Raw genomic sequence first — 21,988 nt, forward strand, 5'->3', positions numbered from 1 at the left:
TCAGGACTTTCCGGAAGGCTTTGAGAACGGCAAGTTCAATCTCATCCTTTGATGTATATTTTGCCCCGGTTTTATAAACACAACCTATTGGCCTGTTTTTAAAACTGCATGTTGTTTTGCTACTAAAACCCGGTTGGATAGCCACCCCTTGATTTGTTATAACCATTCTTTGACCACCTAGATTAACGTCTAAATATGATCTGTTCTATTTGGATGTTAATCGCTGCTAGAACGCTTAGGACCTTGAACGTGGTACAACTTGTTTTATAAAAGAAAAATGTGTGAGTGTGTGTGAAGGGGAAATATGGAAATTTTTGGGAAATCAAAAGAAGGACGAGATGACACTTCTGTGTGAATTGCCAAAAGGTGTGCTCGTACCTGTGTGGTTGAGCAGGGTTGGGAGATATCCATCTTGTCACAATTAAGGACCGAGTTGATGTGTCATCTTGCCTAACTCTATCATCGTGCAAACCACTCGACCATTGTATGTGGCAACGGCTTAGCATAAACCCCACTAGTTAGTCTGATAGCCATCAGGAGAGCTGAGAGCAACGGGTGATCAAGGAGAAGGGATAAGCTCTGTGTGACTTATGCCCCGGTTAAACCTCGGAGATAGGTCAATGGCCCCTTTGTGGATCCCGTGGTGGCTAGTCAGGTCCAACTAAGGTGGGTAATGGCTTTGTTGGGATCTGCACCGACGCTAAGGTGATCGTGCTGTGGTACCCCGCTTGTGGGTAAAGTTGCACACCTCTGCAGAGTATAAAACCTATTCGAATAGCCGTGCCCACGGTACTGGGCGAGTTATGGTTTGGTCACACAACTAGTGTTTCTTCTGGAAATGGATGGACTGGCGTGAGTTATTTTGGAAAAGTATCCGGCAGCTGTGCCGTGTGCTACGGCGGATGAGGAGTCTAGTAGAAATTTAAAACTTGGATCCTGTGTGGATCAACCCCATTCGGTTAAAAAAAATGCTTTAAGAAAAATCTTTTTCAAATAAACCCATGCATAAAAATGAGTTTTCCGCAAATTAAACCCTAGTCTTATCCTTGATCTATCATATGCATGTATTCTGTTTATACCCCCTCGTGGGTGTGGTTGGACTTGCTGAGTACATTTGTACTCACCCCTTTCCTAATTTTTACAGATGAAGATCCAGACTTTGTTCCTGAGGACGTTGAGTAGGGGTTCCGTTCTGCACCCAACCTTGCATGTGGATAGGGTCACCAAGCTTCGTATGGCGCAAGACTCTGATGACCTCTTCGTGCTTCATGTTCTTGTCTGGGTTGTAGTTGCTGTCCTCGCGATAGTGGCGCTTCACTGCCCACTTCCGCGTAGAGTTGTACTGTGATGTACCATCTAATGTAATAAATATGTTATCAGCCTTCTGGGACTGATATTTGTATCACATTTGAGTTTTCTCTTATGAGATGACGCTTCAGTTATGCAAAGCTGAGCCTTGGTAGATATTTGTAAACATGTCCACAATATATGGTGTACACGTACGCTAAGCTAAGAGCGCCGCCCTCCCTCTTAGTTTTATCCATATGCCAACAAGTTTGCTAGTAGGCAACCCCTTGTTTTCTTATAGTTGTGTTTTGGAAGCTGAAATCGGCTTAGATTGAAATGGACAGCGACGGGAGGATAAGGCTCAGCCAAGGGCCGGGGCGGACAAGTTTAACAACCCGGCCAGGCCACCACAAACATGTGGATGGTCAGCAGCATATGTAGAGTAACCGGCAGAGGTCTTCACATCCCAGCCAAGAAAAACAACAATGGCCTCCACTGCATCATAGGAGTATATTGCTTGTTGGTGAGGTCCGGTTCAATCCCATGGATGGACACACACAAAAAAAAAAAGACGAAGACAAATGTTTTGGCGGTGTGGTCTCAGATGGGGCTCCGAGCCCTTGCGAGCTTTATACGCGTGGAGCAGCATCGAGGACAAAAAATACAAAGAAGACGCCGCGCCGGGACAGGACAGGGCGGGAAAAGACGAGGCCCCGCTTTGGCGAGCAAGGCCCGATCGAGATCGAGGCAGCCGCCGCCGATCGACGCCACTCACGATCGGTTTGCATTGTTAAGGTTGCTCGCCGGGGGCAACGAGGAACCGGGCGGCCGGCCGGGGAATGAATGTGCCCCGGCGCTCGGCGTGCCCTGCAGCGGCCACCACCAATGTTGCATCAAAAGCGGCGACTGCGGCATGTGACGCCCATAAATTAAAAGCGGAGGAGGAGGAGTAAAATCGCGGGGGCGCCCAGGGCTGGGCAGGGCATGCCGTCGCGGCCGTCTACCCTTGGTGCCGTACGTGGTGGATCCGTGACGAGAAGCAACAAGACGCGAAAGCTTCTCCGGCCGGCCTCCGTGTCCGCTTCGGCTTGGCTTCGGAACCCCATCCCTCCCTGGCCTGGCCTGGACTCGGTGGCGGCTGCACGCACGTACGTTGCTGGCGTGGTGCGTCGTCTAGGACGAAGCCAGAGAGTACTCTACATCTCTGACTGATCTATGGCCTGTTTCACGTCAGGTGGGTGGCAGCCATTACTCGGATCGGAGGACGGAGACGGACCGCGCACGCCGCACGGGCGTCAGGCCGCGTCGCCGTGGTGCCATACTGCCAGTGCCATGCCATGCCGTCCTTGCAGTTGCAGGCAGCTCGCTCGATGCATCATCGGCAGCAGTAGCACGGACATGGTAGCTGCCCTGGTCAGGTCACCACCACCGATCACACACCTGGCCATCGTACCACCGCCGCAGCTGCTACAGCGCCAACGCAGAGCTAGTTGTCTCGGCCTCCTCGCACCGGCCGCATCCCTCCTTGCCGCGAGCTCATCCCTGCCACCATGAAGGACGGCGCGCCCGGCGGCGAGCGCCGGAGCACTGAGTCAACGCTGCAGACGACGGGGTTATGGGCCTCAGCGAGAGCTATAATTGGGCTCAGCGAACTGGGCCTTCACTCGGCGCGGCCCAAACTAACGTTCCGCCTCCCGCCCGCCAGTCCGATCTCATCCGCACATATCCCATCGTACGGTTCAAAATAAGTCCAGCCTGGACGGTGAATGAAATACCGCCCGGACGCTCTCGAATCAGATACCGTCCACCCCCCGGCCGGGCCGGGACGCCGGCTCACGCGGCCGGCACGGCACGACGGCGCCGCCCTCCGCGCATGGCTTACCGAGATCCTTAAAATTTTCGTCTTTGCATCGCTGCAGGCGCTCCGCCGCGGCAGAGAGCCAGGGACGATGGGTGCTGGCGTTTGGGCTGCCAGCGTGCGTCGCCATGGCGAGGTGAGAAGACGCGCGGCCGACAGGAAGAGCGCCGCCATCGACGCCGCGCGTTCCCGGCCGGGCTACTACGAAGCCTATGCTCAACGGCCAGCTTCGTGATACCATGGACAGACCCCGAGCTAGACAGCGAGTATATGCGTGTGCGCATGCTCTGCGCCTGTGCGACTCAAGCAGGCCACGGACGAAGCAGAGGAGGTGTTCTTCAGCGAGGCTCCCAAGTCTGCTGACAGTGGCTCACATATACTAGTACCCAATGCTGAGAAACTAAGGATCATAGGTGAGCTCAAATTTTAATGGACCGACCGATATCAGTAGAAATCTGCATCTCTTAGTTCCTACAGTCATACCATGGATCTGATAGCTTTCTGATTGAATGGTCTCCCATATTCAAGTTCAGAACTAGAGAAGAAGAATTAAGATGCCGGTCATTGCATCAATTCTACAACAGAGCAACAGGCTCAGCGTTGATGTTACATAGCGGTTACATGCGCAATACAAGAAAATCGCGTCTGTTCAGTCTTATTCGTACAAAATAAGGCCTGAATATTCAGCTACTTTTCATTCTGAATACTCACCAAGACAGACGACAGACTATCAGAGTATGGCTTCCTATATAGGACGACCGTAATTCAGCACAAATCAGTATTCATTGATGAAAAATTGAGAAGGGCATTGATTAGCATCTCCAGATGGATAATTGGATATAATGATACCTAACAACAGTTGAATGACGGTACGTGTAACAAGGAATGGATAATTGGATATGATGATACCTAACAACAGTTGATATACGTTAAAAAGAAAGGCTCATAAAAGACCGGTTGATAATGCTGTATGGCACAAGGTTCTCTATCTTCTCCGGTTGATGATGCCTGCCAAATTTCAGAGGACCGGACTCAGCTGAAACAACATGGATACATGAACCATGAACCGCAAGCTGGAGGCGGAGAGAACGTCTTGAGTGAGAGGCGACAAGTGCGTGTACACGTATGAGCTGGTTGTCGCGACCGCCTCCCTCCTTGCCTCGTGCTCATCAATGCCATGATGGACGCCGGCGGCGATCGCCGGAGCAGCACAGGCCGGGCGCTAAGGCAAAGCTGCTGTACACGAGGAGGCTATGGGCCTCAACTAGCTAATGGGCTCGGAGAACTGGGCCTTCACTTGGCGTGGCCCAAACCAACGCTGCACCTCGAGGCGCCAGCCCGCCCGTCCGATCTCATCCCATCCGCACATATCCCATCGTACGGCTCAAAATCACTCCATCCTGGACGGTAAATCAAATACCGTCCAGCCCGGACGCGGAATCAGATTACCGTCCGCCCCCCTGGTCGGCCGGGGGCGCCGGCGCACGCGGCCGGCATGGCACGACGGCTCGCCGATATCCTTGCCGCATCGCTGCAGGCACTCCGTCGGGGCAGGAAGCCAGGGACGATGGGTTCAGGGTTGTGGCGAGGCGAGAAGCCGCGCGGCAGACAGGAAGAGCGCCGCCAATGCCATGCCATAGACTCCGCGCGTTCCCGCCCGGGCTCCTACGCAGCCTCTGCTGAACGGCGAGCTTCGTGATGCCATGGCCGATGCCCCGAGCTAGACAGCGAGCATATGCGCTTCCTCTCGTGGCTGGTTCATTCCTTGCGTTCGCGGTGCGCGTGGTCTGCGACTGCCGGAACTCGGGGGCTCTCCGCCGGGCGACGCAAGCAGGCCATGGGCGAAGCGCCGAAGCAGAGGAGGTGTTCTGCAGCGAGGCTCACAAGTCTGGCGACCAGATCGGATGAGCTCAAATTTTAATGGACTGATATCAATAGAAATCTGCATCTCTTTGTTTGTTCCTACTGTCATACAACGGATCTGAGTTACTGAGTAGATCGAGAGAAACCCTTGATATTATGTAGGAAAATAGGAGTCTTCTGATAGAATGGTCTCCCCTATTCAAGTTCAGAGCTGGCCAAGAAGATGGAAGATTCCAGCCATTGCATCAATTATACAACATGCTCAGCGATGATGTTACATAGTGGCAGTTACATGCGCAATACGAGAAATCGCGTCTGTTCAGTCTTATCCGTACAAAATAAGCTGAATTTTTAGGGCGAATGAAAGAAGTAGTCTGCATTTGCACATATGCGAGAAAAGCGAGAGGGAGAAAGAGACTGTCGATTACTGTTATCCTTTTTTGTATCCTATATCATTCTTAGGGCTGGTTTTCTTTTGGCATTGTTGTTCAACGAGCCGGCCTTGTTTTGCTTGGGTCAGTATGGCACTCGTACTATACCAAGGCTGTTTCTTCCTCCTCCTCCTCCAATTCTCTGATCACCCGCTTCTTGTCGTCGTCGTCGTAAGAGCGCTCCACCTTCTTCGCCTGCCGGCGCAGACCGCCTTCTTTGTTCTCCGGCACGAGCTTGAGCACGATACCCATGGTTATCAGGAGGAGCCCCGTGACGTGCTGCTCCGTCAGGGGCTTGGTGAAGATCAGGTAGGACAGCAGCAGCGTCACCGCCTTCCTCGCCGTCGTCACCTGCAGAATGCGACATGGTTTTGATCGAGGTGTGATGTGCATGCATCGCTGTGAGTATACGCTGCGTGGAGATGAGGCGAAACGCTCGCCGACTGACCATGGCGGTGGTTGCGGCTCCGAAAAGTGCGATGAGGGAGAGGACGGAGACTTGGCCGACGAACGTGGCCATCGCCTCGAACACCAGCACCGCGTACACGTACAGGTGCTGCAATGCATGCGTTTCAAAGAACACAAGGTCAGCCCAGCTCTGTCGTCGATCAAATCTTCTTCAGAAAAAATGGCATCAGAAGCAACAATCAAGAACAAGTTAGCTAGCAGCACTTTTGAGTGGATCTGATTCTTTTCCTGACAACCAGTTCTTGTCACTAGAATAAGGATGTGAGGGGGTTCAGTGTTCAGAAGTTCGGATTATTATTATCCAGAAATGGCTGTAAAGATGGATTTTCTGAAAGATACTACACAAAAGAGCATGCAGTAGTTGATTCTTTTCCTGTCGCCTGGGCTATGAACATTCTGAAATATTTAGCTCGAGTGACGGCTACATTGAGCTACTACTAACATTCACTCACCTGGGAACATGAAGTCCATGCCGTCATGAGCTCCCCAGTTAACACCATTGGCAGGGCTAGGAATGGAAGGCCAACAACAGTGGAGCAGAAAAGCATCTCCATCTAATTGCATGCACAGAATGTTTCACTGTTAGTACTGCAAACTATATATTACAGTAAGAACAACATCGGATTATGTAGTGATCGGACGGCGTACCTGGGTCGTGTCCGGATTCATCTTGAAGATTGCTTCTTGCAGATTGCCAAGGAAGGCATCCATGACAAGCGCCCCAGACACCATGGCCACGCCAACCATGCTAAAATTAGGCGATGTCTGCGCATCCGCGAGCGTGAAGAGTATGAGGCCGATGACAAGCATCACGGCTGATACGTACTCTTGGAATGGGTATTTGCGTCTCAAGCCGGGGATAAAGGCCCCCATGATCATCACTGGTAGAACCTGAATACAAAGGCATACAGTAGTGTACGGCGTTTCAGACTGCGCTGAAACATCAAGAACAACAATTGTTGATGAAAAAAAGGAATCGTATGTGCGCCCGAGGAGCTACTCCAGTTGGCAGGTAAAGACATTGGACACTGTTCCCATTTTTCTTAAGAGTATTCCTACACACTTTCCAGTGTATGGGTAACGGTGAAAATAAAAAAGATTGCACAGTAGTACTACCTTGGTTGACTTGAACATGATCTGTGCAGGGTAATTGAGGAATGCGAGGGAGCCCTTGGTGAGGCCATGGGAGCCCATGAGCACGGCCGAGAGGCGCACGTACGTCCGCCAGGGGTTCACCATCTGCTTCATCGTGAAGCCCTGCAGGCGTATGAGGGCCAGGTACACGAACCCCTGCACGAACGTGAAGTACCACCCATAGCTGCAGGACAGAGTATTATTATTATTATTTTATTTTTCAGAAACGAGACCTGAGCGATCAGTTGCAAGTGTTACAGAGAAAGAAGATACGCAGAGCAGGCAGTGCAGTCACAGTCTCACAGAAGGTCACCTGAACTGAAGCCTGTTGTAGACGTATTCCTGGAGCACGATCGAGAAGAGCAGAAAAAAATCAGGCACCAAAAGATGGGAGAATATAATAATCAGGAGCAGAAGTTTATTATTCCCTGTCAAGAAATTTTGTGCAGGCAGTGAAAAAGTAGGGGGGAAATCTGTCGCGGAACGAAGTTTCGTTCAGAAAAACCCATGCTGAGCAAGCAAGCGTGGTGGTGCTATATAAAAGTCGACGATGACGAATACGAGGAGGAAAATGATGCAACTGTACTGTGACACAATTCCGCCTGTACAGCAATCTCTCAGAAAGGAGGAGGAGGAGGAGGAGGAGGAGGAAGAGGGTTCACCTCGCAGACGCCATTGACGAGGTAGCCGAAGAAGAAGCCCGAGGCGCAGATGAAGAACTGCTGCCACCTGGGGCGGTCCGTGAGGGACAAGCCGAAGAGCGCCCTCCCCTGCTCCTCCCCTCCGGTCATGGCGAGGCGCCGCACCCCTCCAAGTCCAAGGAGAACGAAACAAGGATCCGGTCAATGGCGGCCGGGTGCGCGGGCTAGTAGTTACGGTGCGAGGGCGAGGAACAAGGAAGGAATCGGCAGTGGAGTCCTGGGTGGGCAGGGCTCTCGAAACAGAACTGCAACCGCTACTAGTAGTCGCCAAGATATGCAGATCGGGGATGGGGATACGATACTACTACTAGTCCAAGTGCTCGGGCGCGGGCTGGCGTGGCACCTCTTGGGTCAGCAGCCAGCCATCGAATTCAAGAGCTGCCCCATTTGTCACAGGGTATGCAGCACCACGCGGCGCGTGCATGTGTTTCCGCGGGTATCCTAGCCAAACGATGGTCCTTGACAGGTGGGTCCGCGATCTCGATTCATGGAGGACAAGTGATATCACTGCGTTCGGCTGTTCTCCAGTCTCCAGCCTCTACAGTATTTTTCTCTCACATCACTCCAGCTTCAGCCTCCAACCATCAGCCAAGTAATAGTATTTTTCTCTCACATCACTCCAGTTCCAGCCTCCAACTCCAGTCTGCCGAACACGGTGATCGTTGAGGGCTTTCCGGAGTCCGGACGGGCAAGTGTGGCTGACTGGCTGCTGCTTCTGCTACTTGCTGCCTAGTATTCAGAATTCAGAATCATAAATTATTAATGCGAGATGATTGTCTTGTTCAGCAATACTTATTTTTCGCCAGGTGCGGAACACTGTTTTTTTCCCCGGCAGATCAGAGCCAGAGGAGATGGTTTGGCTACGGCCGATGCCCGATGGAAGAACTGGAAAAAAAAAAGGATTTACCTCGCCATATGAAATGTGCATGCAAGTCTACCGGTGGCGTAGAAGCGCGTGATCCAGCGAAGGGACAGTTTTTTTGCATGCGACGATTGAGTCGTTAAGCCAAAGGAAGAGTTTACCAAGCTTCCTTTGGGCAGCTGCAACGTACACAGCGTCGTCCATCAAGACTCCAAAGAGTTGACTGTCACTTGAATTTCTTTCACCCATCACGCATTGGCACTGCACGCAAACCCACTAGCAAGTAGCATCCGTGACAGAACATGGGGGAGAAATAGAGTTGTGACCTGTGACCAGACGACGACAAAGGAGAGCGGCCGACAAAGAAGCCCAAAAATGAACTAAGCCCAACTATCATCTCTCAATGCAAGGCTCACCACAAGGCCTATGGACCTGTTGTAGGAACGAACTAAGCCCATGGACCTTGCAGGCCTGAGTAAAACGGTCGTGGTAGCACTGAATTAATTAAGCAACGAGTTAGTTCGCCATCACCATGTGAGACGCACGGACCACAATTCCAGCAAAACCCACAAAAATGTGTACTAGTAGCTCCCTCGGCGGACATGTACACGCTGCTCTTGCTTTCTGTCCACGGCCGGCCGGACCTCGATCGCCGTGTTAACGTCACGGGGTTTTCGCCCGCCGGCGGCCAAAACTCCGTGGCGTTGACACCGCGCGCACCATCCACGATGAGCAATTCCTAATCTAGTGGCTCCATCGACGGCCGTCACCGTGCCACCAAGGCACCAGCTCCGCGACCAGCTCGTCCACCAGCCCGTCCATGACGAACCCCTCCACCGCCGCGCCGATGTCCCGCTGCTCCTCGCCCGCGCACAGCCACCGCCGGCCCCGCTCCATGTCCTCCAGCGCCGCCTTCCCGGAGAGCATCACGTCCCTGATGCCCCACTGCGCCCCCGCGCCCCGCAGCCACTCCGCGGCCGCCCCCACCAGCGCCTCCGCCACCCGGTCGTCGTCGTCTTTATCCGCCGGCCGGACCGTCGCCGAGGAACGGAGGCGGTCGACTCCCTCCACGAAGAAGTCGAGCAAGAGCACCTGGGAGGCCTCGTCTACGGCCGCCGCCGTGTCGACCTCGAGTTCGAGGAGCAGCTGCGCGAGCAGGCGGTATTCGTCAAGCTCTTCTTGATCCCGTGGTTTCTGGTCGACGCTTTGGTGCTCCTCGCCGTGGCGCGGCGCCGTCGTCGTCGATGTCGCGCTACTGCTGGCGGCGGTGTCCGAGGAGGAGCTGGTGGTTGGGAGATGTGTGCTCGCGCACACGGATTCGCCGGACTCGGAGGTGGTGGCGGTGAATCGTGCCTCGAGATCCACGGGGTCGACTGCCTGCGCCATGCCGTCGTACCGCCGGATCTTGTGGAGCAGCTGCTTCGTCGTCGTCCCTGCAGGCCCACCATGAAACCGGCAGTTAATTCATTGATTGGTCAATAAACTACTGTTTCTGTTTGTCCTCAATCATGCATCTCAATGAATCCAATGAATTCACTTTGTATTGGATTTTTACTGTTCCTGATGATGAGATTGTTGTTTAACAATAACAGGGGCGATGCATATCGCAATTACCTAGCTGCTAGTTAACCTAGGTACATGGTGTACGTGATGCGACAATCGTCGTGATCACGTGGCATTGATCCGGCGGCGGCCGGCCGGGCATCTTCTGCTACTACTATACTAGTACTCTATACTAGAAGTATACGGTGCCATGATAATGCGTGATCGAGGACCATTATTGACTATACGAACGCAGAGATCGAGAGAGAAGGAGGGGAAGGCTACAACCTACAAACAGGAGTCAAAATACCAAGTCTCTAGCCAAGGAGACCAGGAAGCACGGGAAACGGAAACGGGGAGCTACTAGTATTCTTTTTCCCTTCAAAAACAGTGCGGCGCCGTTGCAGAGGAGATTCTCGATCGGAACGGGTTCGGCATCGGAGTGCAGAGTGCTATAGCTCCACGTCCGGCCGGCAAGAAAGACCGGCTGATCAAGAACTGCTAGCTGGTGCTGCCCATATCGTGTTGGCACACTAACCGAGCAAGTGTTAATTCGATGGGCATCATAGATACTAGTAGCATGGTCTGTCGAGCTAGTATGTGGTGGCATGAAGAATGAACGAAACCAAAACAATAATAATGCATAAACGACCAGAAATGAAGAATATATAGTATAATCGAAACCGCATGCAGCAGATCGAGAGAGATTTACTGTGGAGAAGAAGATCCGGACAGCGGTGAAAGGAAGGCGAGCACGTGCCGGCGTCGCTCCGTTCGTCGGCGTCGTCGTCATCGAAGGGGAAATCCAGAACGGACACGGGGCTCAGCTGTTGCTTGTCCTCCTCCATCCCCAACTTGCTCTTGCTCATGGCGTCGCCTGCACCCGCCTGCATCTGCATGCATGGACATATAGCATAAAAGTTAATGGATTTATTCGACCACCCATGCATTTGCATAATTACCAATCAATAGTTAACCACTGCACGCTGGCGGTAAGTACATGCATGCATGGGCTACTGTTAATTGTATGTAGTACTTGCATACAGCAATGGCAGGCGAAGATGCAGACGGCAGAAAGTCCGGCCAAGATGCATGCCATGCCAAAAGGGGGAGCACGCATGATTGTGAATCAAATCATCCATCGACCACGCTGCCTTTCCATGGCAGACCATGTCGTTTTATCTTCTTTGAGACCACAGGTTGTGGTTATTTGTCTTGTCCTCTTTTGGGGGGTATTATTTCTTTGAGAACCAGAAGAGCGTGTATGCATCGGGTCAGGATCAGCAGCGAGCTGCTGGGTGGTAGTTGGTGAGTGGTGACATACTGACATGTACTGTATGTATGTAGGGGTGGTAATGGGCCATGACCCTAGTGGCCTCTTCACAGTCCAATAAGACCCTTAAAATTTTTAGTTCAAAAATACATATGTTTAGAGCCCGGCCCTTTTAGGGCCCGATCTTTAGATTTCCTAGTTCAAAATGTTGGGCCCTTTACCACCCCTATATATATATGGTGCTGGTGGCATCGTATATATTTTTGTAATCCGATCCAATCACGCATGTGACATGCTAGTGCTAGTAGATAATGCCTTTTTTATTTTTAGATAGTTAATGGAATTGTAGATGTTGCCGGTAGCTTGAGCAAACTACAGTGCACCATAAAGACAGTGGGGGTACGGTGTTGCGATGCAAGTCTAGCCCAAACACTCTATTCGCTGTGCTGGTGCTGATGGCTAGTGCTGGAGTGGTATGAGAGAAAAATACTGTTGGTTGATAGCTAGTGCTGGAGTGGTATGAGAAAAAAATACTGTTGGCTAGCTAGAGGCTGGAGGCTAATGCTGGAGCTGTGTGAGAGAAAAATACTGTTGGCTGGTTGGAGGAACCAAACACCGAACAGAGTGAATTGTTGTTGGATCCTAGTAACTCCTACAGGCATCTACTTGTAGTAGTAGCCTGTGTGTGTGGATTGGCCGGACTGCGTATCCCAAGGCGGAGAATTAAGCGGTGGAGCAAGCAATCAGGCGGGCCTAGCTGCTCCCTATCGCTACACGCGATCTTTTGGAGCAGCGGACGGTGATAGAGTAGCTAATCTCCGTTGGGCTCATTTCCCACCACGCCGCTGAAGGACTCAAGTATACTCCTACTCTATTTGTATTTGGTCCACACCACCACCACCAGCAGCTCTCTAATGCCGAAATGGTCCTATGAGAGAGGAGAGAGACAGAGTGCGTCCCAGTATTCTCCTCAAAACATAAAGTTTGTGTCTGAAACTAGCCTTCTACCGAGTCCACAGGGCAAAACTAGCAGTAATCTACTGGTACGAGTACTCCGGCGTGGCATGGGGTTCGAAGCAGTTGGCGCCGCCTGTCAGACTGTCAATCGATTCGATCCATGGCTAGCTGAAGAGATCACCTGACCAACCTGGGGAAAAGTTGACGAGGCTCGCGCGCGCGCATCAGCGCATGCTCTCCCGACAACAGGTGCAATCTACCGAAGCGCACACAATCCTCCTCCTCCTGCTGGCTGCTGCTGCTGCTCAAGTTCTCTACACGTACGGCCGGTACTACTCCGCGCGCGACGGCGACACATGTAAAAATTGCTAATTAATTACTAGCACCGAATTACCACCAGCGGGAAGCTAGGTGGATCGGTTGACCTGGATGGAAAGGAACAGCGAGCGAGCTGCTGCAGCTGCGCTGGCCCACATTGTGCATGGTGGATCACCAGTCGCCCGGTTTCCTTCGAATTTATGCTCGCCCAACCAACAAGACGCACGATGATTCAATTCAAGCAGCATTAAACACGCACGCACGGACCCAATGCAAGCCCGCCAATGGAGGAGGAGCAAGACCAACTGGATGGGCAGCCGAGCACTACTAACCTTGTTCCCGTCTGCCGCGGCGCCGTCCGTGCTGCAGTCGTGCTCCGCCGAGCTGCTTCTTGAGGCGGACGACGATGGCTTGTCGCGCTCGAACGCCATCGTCGTCTTGTCACCAATGGCGATGTCCACCTCGGACTCGTCGGCGTACTCCGACCCCGAGTCCGAAGCGGAGCAGCTGCTGACGAGCGGCGACGGGAACCCGCACGAGTCCCGGTCGTCCAAGCAGAGGTCGCCGTCGTCGTCGTCCTCTCGGCGCCTCCAGAAACCCTCCTTGATCCGGCGCGAGAAGCTCCTGGAGAGGCTGGAGATCCTGGCGATGGAGAAGAGCGACGACGGCGACCGCGACGGGCTCCTCCGGAAGTCGGTCTCCACGAGGAGCCGCACGGGCGCCTGCAGCGCGTCGTCTCTCCAGGGGAGGCAGCGCGGGTAGGAGCGGAAGCCGTCGCTGCTGGAGTCGCAGCCGAGCTCCAGCAAGTCCCGCAGCGTGAGCGGCCCTCTCGCCGCCGCCATCTATCGATCGGCACTCGCCCACGGCTGCGCCGCGTGTCGGCGACGGAATGCTGCTGCTGCTGCTATGGATGCCAGTGAGGCTTGGTGTTCGTGGTCGCGGGGGTTTAAATGAGATGGATGGATGGACGGACGCAGAGGGCGGAGAGGGAGAGGGAGAGGAGTGGTGTGGGAGTGGGCGATGTGGGGTGAGGCAGGGAAAGCGATCTGCCTGTGCCTGCTTGCCCGGGGGCCGGTTCTGCTGCCGCGGTGGCGGTGATCGGTTTAAGTAGACGGGGTAGGTAGGTGCGCGCAGCTGCTGAGCCCCCCAGCAGCGCAGCGTTTCCCTTTAAACAAGGCAGCAGCCGTTTCGTCTCTGTTAAACAGTTAAAGTGCTGACCCCTCCAACCGGGCACTTGAGCTTCAGCATGCAGCGAGCTGCAACTCAGTCAGAGACTCAGGCAAATCGATACGTGTTTCATGTGCTTCCGGTTTCGCGATCTTACTACTCTGTGTGTTAGCTAGCATGTCCTTCTGTAATGTACGCTGAACAATATTAGCTAGTTTACCTACTTGCGTCTTGAGAGGATCCATCGGTTCTTCAGATACTTAATCAGAAGTACTAGTATTTTCGAACCAGACACACTACTGCAGTAGCAGTTCACCACTTGGATCACCTGCTCTGTCTGCATTGCTTATCCAGTGTTTAGGTGAACAAGAAGCATGAAACAAGTCCAAGACGTGACATGCATACATACCTATAGCACATAATTCGTTCACCTATTCGTGGAATCGAGGACTTAATTAGACAGGAAAAACTTATTTTGTTCGTCTCAAGTTTGTTTGTGCAGAGTGGTTCGAGGAGGACTTGGGCCCAACCAAACCAAACCACCACCACCGTTGCTGTCGCCCTCTTATTTCGTCGCTCGCAAGTGTCTTGGTTGGTTGGTTCCCGTCATAATACTACGTACATACGTACATACATGTCACCATTTATCAGCAGGTGAATGAGGCGATCGATGCATGATATGATTGCTCCGTCCAACCGCACACGATTTTTCGGTGCCACGGCCTGTCGCGGAGGCTATTGTTCGCGCGCGCTACTGCAGCGCGACCTATTGCAGAAGGGGAGGACGCAGTCGCTGCCAGGTGGGTCCGTGCGACACTGTGCTTTCTTCTACCTCTGAATCTCGCGATGGTGGTGGCGCCGGGCTTAGGAAAGGGTATTGCCGGGGTCTTGCGGGTGGTTGGTGGGGCGGAGCGGCCGCTGGCAAGGTCGCCGGCGGCCGGGGTGGTGGAGGGAGGCGGCGGCCTTTAGGGTTTGAGTTGCCGAGAGTGGGATGGCTCCATGGCCTCCGGCTATAGAAGAGGAGGCCGGGGGCGGCGGCGGCGGTTGGGCCGACGGAGGGCGAGGCGGCGCGGGAGCGCCGCCGGCCGGGTAGGGCAGGATCTCCGGTGGGCAGAGGTCGCCGGCGTTGGCGAGGCAGTGGACTGTGGCGTGGCGGTGTGCTTGGTTAGGGTCGGCGGCGGAGGCGGCAGTGGCGCCGCCGGAGCTAGGGGAGGCGGGAGAAGCGGGGGCAGCTTCTGCGATATGTCCTCGATTTCTCGCACATGCGAGGAATAGACGCCCCCCGACCTGTCCGTCCATGGTCCCCCGGCCCAGAATTCAGTGCCGTGTCAAGCGTCAACATTGCCGATTTCAATTGAAAAGGTGTTTAGTTGGTGAAAAAATTTGGGTTTAGATATTATAGCACGTTTCGTTATTATTTGACAATTAATATCCAATCATATATTAATTAACATCATTAGATTCATCTCGTAGAAATCAGTTAGACTATGTAATTAGTTATTTTTTCCAACTACATTTAATGCTACATGCATGTGTTCGAAAACTTTATGTGATTGGTACTGTAGAGAAAAGTTTCGGAACTAAACGCCCCCAAAGAAAAAAAAAATCGTGGCAGACAAGAATGAGAATCGAAGGACCCCTGACCTGGCGATAAATTGTGGTTGACAATTCCTCCGTGCCGCGTGTCCCGTCGCCGGAGAATGGTGCAGGGCAGGAGGCCATGGCGACCGAGGCATTGACCTGCAGGCTGCAGCCAACCTTGCTTGGGCGCTGTTTCCGGGGACGCACCCGTCGCCGCGAGCGTGGGATTCGGCCATTCCCACCCCATCAGGTGAGTACGGACGCACACATTATCATACTCCCTCCGTCTCAAAATATAAGGCTGCCCGTAGCGGCATCCGTAAGCGATACACAACGCAGCATCCAATACGCGGATAGCGCAATTTTTGCTGCAGCGGGGTCTGGAAAGCCCGCGCTATTTTACCGCCGGCTCTTTCGCTCGGTATTCCCAGCGAAGTAGAGGGCGTGCTCTATCTTGCGCTGGCCCCACCTCAGCCTCCCGCCGCCGCTGCCCCCAGTTGCTTCGCGCCCTTGCTCCGAATAGGGCGCTGCTCGCCGGAGAGGAGGAGCGCGCGCCTCCGGAGGCCGCCGCTAGCCTTCTCCGCCCCGCCGCGCGTTCACTCGCCGCTCGCTGGCCACCTCCGCGCGGCCGCTGCGCGCTGGCAGGCCCCCTCCGCCGAGGGAGCAGGGGTGGCGCGCGCATGTCCGGGGCGTAGGAGGTGCTGCACCGCTGCATGGGCGCCGCCGGGGACGAGGCCACGCCGCCCGCGCCTCCGTCCCACCGCTCTGGTCGCTGCGCCGCGCCTCGTCCTCCTACCGCCCGGAGACTCGCCGAGGAAACCGAGATGGCCACTGCGCTCATGGAGGCGGCGGGACTCCTGCGCCGCCGCGAAGCCTGCGGCTGGGGTCAGACCCCTGCTGGCTGCTGCTCCACGACGCCGCGAGACCCGTTGCTGCCGCTCCGCCCTGCGCGCCGCACCGCCGACCTGCCCGCCACGCCGCCGAGCACACCTGGCTCGCTCGAGTCGTCACGCCGCCGCCTCCATGAGCCCGCTCGCCGCCGTCCGCACTGGGGAGGGCCGAGCTCGAGGCCGCGGCGGCGAGGCCGCCCACGCCTGCGCGGACGCCGGTGGAGGAGGGAGGGAGGAGGAGGGGTGCGCTCGGCCGGCGTGGGAGGAGGGAGGAGGAGGGGTGCCGGCGGAGGCCGCCCTGCCTCGCCCCGCCGGGCCGTGTGGGCCGCCGCCGCCCCGTGCCGCGCGAGCTCCGGTCCGTGGGCGCCGCTGGGCCTCGGAGCAGGGGCGGCGGAGCTCGGAGCAGGGGCCTCGCCGCGCGGGAGCCGCGGCCGGCGCGGGGAGCGGCTCGCCCTCCCGCGGGCTGCGGCGGCGCGGAGCTCCCCGCACGCCACGTCGCCGCATGCTGAGCAGGGATGGAGAGGAAGGGAGGGAGGGGGCGCGGCACCTCCTACGCTCGTGAGGGCCCGCGCTGCCCGCCCGCGCAGCCGCGAGACCCGCCGCCGGGGGGCGGGACCCCTGCTCCGCCGGCCTCCGAGCCATGGCAGGTCGAGGGGGAGGGACGAGGGAGGAGGGGGCGGCGTGGCTCGGCGAGGCGCACGGCGGTGGCCGGGGGAGGAGGAGCGCGGTGGCGGAGGGAGAGAGGAGGGGGGGAGAGAGGGCTGCGGGGGAGAGAGAGCGGGGAGGGAGGGCGAGGGGTAAAAAAAGGAAAAAAAATTACGACACGTGGGCCCCACGGTCTGATAGTTGGTATAGAGAGTGATATAGAGAATGAATGGGTGCGGAGAAACTGAATATAGAGAAGAGAATCTCGATGACTAGATAGGAATATTCATTTTAGAGAGTGAATTTAGAGAGTGACGAGTGCGGAGAGCCTAAGTATTTGTCGACTTCCGCGATTCACGTTTGACCATTCGTCTTATTCGAAAAATTTGTGAAAATATTATTTATTTTGTTATGGCATGTTTTATCATTATATATATTTTAAGTATATCATAATTATTTTTATATTTTCATAATTTTTTTAAATAAAACGAATGATCAAATGTGATTAGCAAAAATTAACAAATACTTATATTGTGAGACGGAGGGAGTAGACTCGATCAGTCTGTGAGAGCTTCCAGCTGTGGCATTAATCGTTAGATGCCCCTTGCCTGCTTGTTCGTTTGGGCTTGTCTTGTCACCCCGACTTTGGAAAACCCCGACCCGGATCCCGTCAGGGTTATTGTATTTTATGCTGCCTACGGGAGCTTAACCTGTGTCTGACAATCTTTGAAAAAAGAAGTTAATATCTGACCGACGTGCCACCAGTCGACTAGCATTTAAAAGTCTAGGAGGGCGTGGATCTTGTGTTCCCAATCGAACCGATTCGTCGTTCGTGCGGATGAATGGAGAATTTGAAATGTCCAGCCCAGCCAGTTTTGAAATGTGGATCGATCTGCAACACAGGCGAGGCGAGCAGCAGCAGAAAGCCACAGTCCAATCCAGGCGCTTGCTTGCAATCCGTCCTGCAGGCCGGCGCAAGCCCGATTTAGGATAAACCTAATGCGACGTGTAAATTTTTTTCAAAGTAAATGTGACGTGTAAATAAAAATAGAGAGAGTAGAATACCAGCTAGGTGCGCGCTTTAAATTAATTAATGGTAGAGTAGATAGAGGGAGGATTTGCATCATGGAATGTCATGTGTCGGAGTAACAAAAGTAACCCAACAGGGCCAACACGTGCACAGCCTATTTATCTAGCTAGCCCTAGCACCTACACAACGCGGTGCGGCTACAACACGCCGATGCGGTGCAGCCGTCCAAATTAAGTGGTGGGCAACAACGGGCGCCGGGCCACCACCACCGCAAATCCAGAACACATCGTGTCAAAACAAAACAGGACCAGCCAGCAGGTTAATTTGCGTGCTGCTGCCGTACGTCCGGCCAAGGTTAATTCCGCTGGATCTTCTCGCGCCCGGTGCAACAGCGGGGCTCCATCACCATGCCGTTCCGGGCATGGCAATGGCAACTCCATTCACTCCGTCGTGTCTGCACTCTGCACTACATACATGTACTACAGCCACCAAACCAAAACCTGCGTGCCCTAGCAGCTAGCAGTAGTAGATCTAGTGACTAGTGAGATCAGATCGCTGATTGCAGCCTAGCAGTAGTAAGAATAATACTAGCTCTAGCTGTATGTATGTACTAGTGCAGAATTTGTACATCTGGGACTGGGAGTCCCCTCCCTCATGCATGCTCTCTCCTGCTTTTCCAGTGCAAGTGTACAGAGCCCACATACTCCGTCCGCCGTGGGGCTCAGCCTCGGCGGGCTCATCATCAGCCCCTCCGCCATGCCCTCCAGCAGCCGCGGCATCTGGAACACGTCGTCCTCGTCCACAATGCGCCTCTCACCCGCCCGCTGCTCCGTCGCCGACGCATTATTGGCGGCCTCCGACCCGGACGTGCTCGCCGTCGCAGCCGCCTGCGGCAGATAGGAATGGCCGGCGCATTCACGAGGCAATGGCGCACCCGGCCCGCCGCGTCCTGCTCCTGCTCCATCTCACCGGACATTCCAACACTACAAAGCCTTCCCTACGAGAAACGTGCTGGAAATGCTATGATCACGATCGACCATGGCAATGCTAGGAGCACGCACGAGGGTTTAAAAACAGGGGAGTAGGTGGTGGAAAGAAAAAAACCTGCTTGGGACGACGCGTTTGAGCTTGAGTTGCTTGTCTGGTTAAGGCTTAGCTGGGGAGCACATGATGCAACAAAAAGCCTAAGCTTTTCCCGGCAGTGGTCGAATGGCAAGCCGCCACGTTATGTGGTCACCGGTTGTTAAAAATGTCTTGGTGCGCGGACAAGGATGTGGCCTTTTCACCAAGGTTGTTAAGAATATCTAGGTCGCAGGCATATATCCCCTCATGGTGTCCTTCCAGTTGACTGGGCTAGTTTAGGATGGGTCAGAGGATCACTATCATGTTGACTCGTTCTTCTTGGGACAGAATCATGATTGTCCACCACGCAAACAGTGACTGGGGACGCGGAGTACATTATTCTTCTGAGCCACCAATCGTATCCATAAACAAGATCACGATGAATTAATAGGGACATATTTACACAACTGAGGATCTTTTAGTGATTGATACAGGGATGTAGCACATATGACGATCTATGCACAAAAGAGGTAGACATTTTACAAGAAAATGAATCCACAGCATACTGAGATACACAATGGAACATGTAAGTTGCTGCTTCAGTTTTCATGCGAGAGTAAACAGCAGAAACTAAGCCGCAAGCAGATATAAGTAGTCTTCGATTATGGACATCGCCGATGAACGGTATCCAGAGCCAAAAAGATTGTAGTGATTCAGGTAGTGGTAGAGGAGATAGAGGTCCCTCCTCTTCTCAAACCCTGGCTGTTTAGGCATCACCTGTGTGTATCAAAGAACCGTTAATATCTCTATCAAAATAATGAAGCATTTAGTAATCCACCATCCATAGGGCCTCTAATTTAAATAGGACTGGACTAGACAAGCACTCAGGATGTAAAGCTGGCGGTGGGAGCTTTATTTTGTGGGAGTGATGGCACTCCCTACAAAACAAGCAAGCGATTTCCATTAAAAACAAGTAAGCAATGTCCACGCTAACACATGGACGGCGATGTATAAGTTCAGACAGACGGGATTTTTTTTAGCACACCTATTGGTCTTCACAAAGAAGGGGCCGGCGTCAGTATCATAGCGCTGAGCGGAGTTAATGCAGCCACCACCAATGGACCTGGTCCCTTTGATCTGCGTGGCCTTCCCTTCTGTGAGGATCCATTCCCTGATTGGGTCATCACCCAACGCCGCCACTGCCGCGGCATGAGAAAACAGATTACGGGCAAACAATTAGGGTAATTCAGAACTGAGAGATGCATAGCACAACACATCTTTAATGACTGAAAGCGCGTCGCGCTCGCGGCCAGGGAGGCCAGCCACGTCGGCACCGAAAACATCGGCCGTCGGATCGTGATCCGATGGTTAGAAATAGATAGAGACGTAAATTTTGCAAAAAAAACCCGAACTTTGTTAAAATGAACACGGAGTCCATCAATTTAAAAGAAAACCCCTCGGACTTTGTGGAGCCTTACTTTACAAAAAAACCTGAATTTTTTATAATCGTGCCGTACTCCGTGAATTTTGTAAAAAAACCCTGGACTTTGTTAAAATAATTATGAAGTCCATCAATTTTATGAAAAACCCCATGAACTTTTCAGTAATCGACCGGTACTCCGTCGACGCCAAATTTACCAAATAACCCCCGCGGTCTACCAATTTTACGAAAACCCCCCCGGACATTTTGCAGTTCAATTTCTTAAAATAAACATAAACTGGAGGGCATATTTCTGCGCGGCAACACCGCGCAATGTTCTAGTGTAGTCTGAAACTAAGATGTCATGAATTGGGGTTGGAATCGGCTAGTCATAGAAACACGCAACCAGCACCACCAATAAGTCCAAGCCCAATTCCTCTCAACATTCGACCCCCTGCATTTCAAATGCACCTTCCGATTCCACCCAAGTTCTCCCAGATGCTACTAAAACCGATCGAGACAGCACAGCACAGCACGGGGGCAGCTAAGCTAGAGATAACAGCGAAGGAATTAAATCGGCGCGAAAACTCGAGAGGCTAGCTGGTACGGGCAGCGTGCTGGGAAGGTGAGCTTACTGAAGGTGAGTTGCGGCGAGGTAGAGGACGGCGGGAGAGGAACGAGGAGGCTGCGGCGGAAGTGGAGGTCGAGGAGGTGGAGAGCAGCGCCACGTTTGCGGCCATCGCGCTCGCCAGTCGCCAGAGCTGGGACACGGGTGGCGTGGCTGTGTCGGCATGTGCTGCCGAGATGCCGATGGGCCTCTCCGTGGCCATATGCCACCTGGGCTCTTCATATTGGGCCAGCACTCATAGGCCCAGCCCTGACATGAGTGGAATCGCGTTCACGACTTCATGTAATCATGTTCCCATATGCCGCGCTCGAATTCAGCCCTCTATACCCATATGCTCGAATTCATCCACAACTATCAAATGAATGCTTTTTCTACATAAAAACGATTGCCTGAGAGCAAATAGCATAGGAAGTGCGCCGGCAAAAGATACTGTCAATAGTAAATTAATCATACAGATACAGGGACCGAATTTCAAAATTTCAATTATTCAACGAAACAACCACGAGAACAGTAACACATTGCCTAGTAGTAGTTTTTTTAATAGTAGTAGTTGTTGTAAAAAGTTTTTAGCTTTGTTCACTGTTAAGCTACAACAAAAAATCTATACTAAAACATACCATATTATATGTTCATTATGTAGATCTACTCATGTGAAATCCAACAAAATTAGATTTTCTATTTTATGATTTTTTATGATTTGATATAATTTTTCAAAGATTCAGCCGAAGTAAGTAAAAAGGTAAAACTGTTGTTACTGTAGCAATACCACGGGTAGAAACCGCCCAAGGGTAAAATAGACAGTTTTGAAAAATTCAAGGGTAAAAAAACAGTTTCATAGTTTGGGGGTGAAGTAGACCACTCCTAATAGGTG

The 21,988-nt window shown here is 53.2% G+C and overlaps 4 protein-coding genes across 4 annotated transcripts; all 4 read right to left on the bottom strand.

Annotated features, from left to right (window-relative positions):
* Positions 1 to 5,222: 5,222 nt before the first annotated feature.
* On the bottom strand, positions 5,223 to 8,013 carry LOC120687337 (UDP-galactose/UDP-glucose transporter 2-like). Its single transcript, XM_039969307.1, has 7 exons — positions 7,704 to 8,013; positions 7,355 to 7,383; positions 7,024 to 7,225; positions 6,556 to 6,798; positions 6,360 to 6,461; positions 5,888 to 5,995; positions 5,223 to 5,790 (listed from the first exon to the last, which is right to left on the bottom strand). Exons 1-7 carry the CDS (start codon positions 7,830 to 7,832, stop codon positions 5,542 to 5,544), a joined length of 1,062 nt encoding a protein of 353 aa, XP_039825241.1. The 5' UTR covers positions 7,833 to 8,013; the 3' UTR covers positions 5,223 to 5,541.
* A 967-nt stretch (positions 8,014 to 8,980) lies between these two features.
* On the bottom strand, positions 8,981 to 13,747 carry LOC120693072. The gene is made up of 3 exons (XM_039976472.1): positions 13,027 to 13,747; positions 10,859 to 11,039; positions 8,981 to 10,037 (listed from the first exon to the last, which is right to left on the bottom strand). The coding sequence occupies exons 1-3, from the start codon at positions 13,534 to 13,536 to the stop codon at positions 9,349 to 9,351; spliced, it is 1,380 nt and encodes a 459-aa protein (XP_039832406.1). The 5' UTR covers positions 13,537 to 13,747; the 3' UTR covers positions 8,981 to 9,348.
* A 2,702-nt stretch (positions 13,748 to 16,449) lies between these two features.
* On the bottom strand, positions 16,450 to 16,974 carry LOC120689412 (basic proline-rich protein-like). Its single transcript, XM_039971695.1, has one exon. The coding sequence runs from the start codon at positions 16,972 to 16,974 to the stop codon at positions 16,450 to 16,452; it is 525 nt and encodes a 174-aa protein (XP_039827629.1).
* A 2,514-nt stretch (positions 16,975 to 19,488) lies between these two features.
* On the bottom strand, positions 19,489 to 21,258 carry LOC120689413 (protein-ribulosamine 3-kinase, chloroplastic-like). The gene is made up of 3 exons (XM_039971696.1): positions 21,125 to 21,258; positions 20,039 to 20,268; positions 19,489 to 19,846 (listed from the first exon to the last, which is right to left on the bottom strand). Coding segments are annotated over exons 1-3 (378 nt in total). The 5' UTR covers positions 21,126 to 21,258; the 3' UTR covers positions 19,489 to 19,699.
* Positions 21,259 to 21,988: the final 730 nt, after the last annotated feature.

This window comes from Panicum virgatum, chromosome 9N (assembly GCF_016808335.1).
Source record: "Panicum virgatum strain AP13 chromosome 9N, P.virgatum_v5, whole genome shotgun sequence".
In the NCBI taxonomy this organism is placed as follows: Eukaryota; Viridiplantae; Streptophyta; class Magnoliopsida; order Poales; family Poaceae; genus Panicum; species Panicum virgatum.

Excerpts from the sequence above, each read along its gene's own strand:
- LOC120687337 (XM_039969307.1), bottom strand. The coding sequence starts at position 7,832 with ATGACCGGAGGGGAGGAGCAGGGGAGGGCGCTCTTCGGCTTGTCCCTC. Across the intron at positions 6,462-6,555 it reads TGAATCCGGACACGACCCAG|ATGGAGATGCTTTTCTGCTC; the intron begins GTACGCCGTCCG and ends GCATGCAATTAG. Across the intron at positions 5,996-6,359 it reads CATGGACTTCATGTTCCCAG|CACCTGTACGTGTACGCGGT; the intron begins GTGAGTGAATGT and ends CATGCATTGCAG.
- LOC120693072 (XM_039976472.1), bottom strand. The coding sequence starts at position 13,536 with ATGGCGGCGGCGAGAGGGCCGCTCACGCTGCGGGACTTGCTGGAGCTC. Across the intron at positions 11,040-13,026 it reads CCGCGGCAGACGGGAACAAG|ATGCAGGCGGGTGCAGGCGA; the intron begins GTTAGTAGTGCT and ends CCATGCATGCAG. Across the intron at positions 10,038-10,858 it reads TCCGGATCTTCTTCTCCACA|GGACGACGACGAAGCAGCTG; the intron begins GTAAATCTCTCT and ends GTGGGCCTGCAG.
- LOC120689412 (XM_039971695.1), bottom strand. The coding sequence starts at position 16,974 with ATGGCTCGGAGGCCGGCGGAGCAGGGGTCCCGCCCCCCGGCGGCGGGT.
- LOC120689413 (XM_039971696.1), bottom strand. Across the intron at positions 19,847-20,038 it reads CGTGGACATTGCTTACTTGT|GTGATGCCTAAACAGCCAGG; the intron begins TTTTAATGGAAA and ends TGATACACACAG.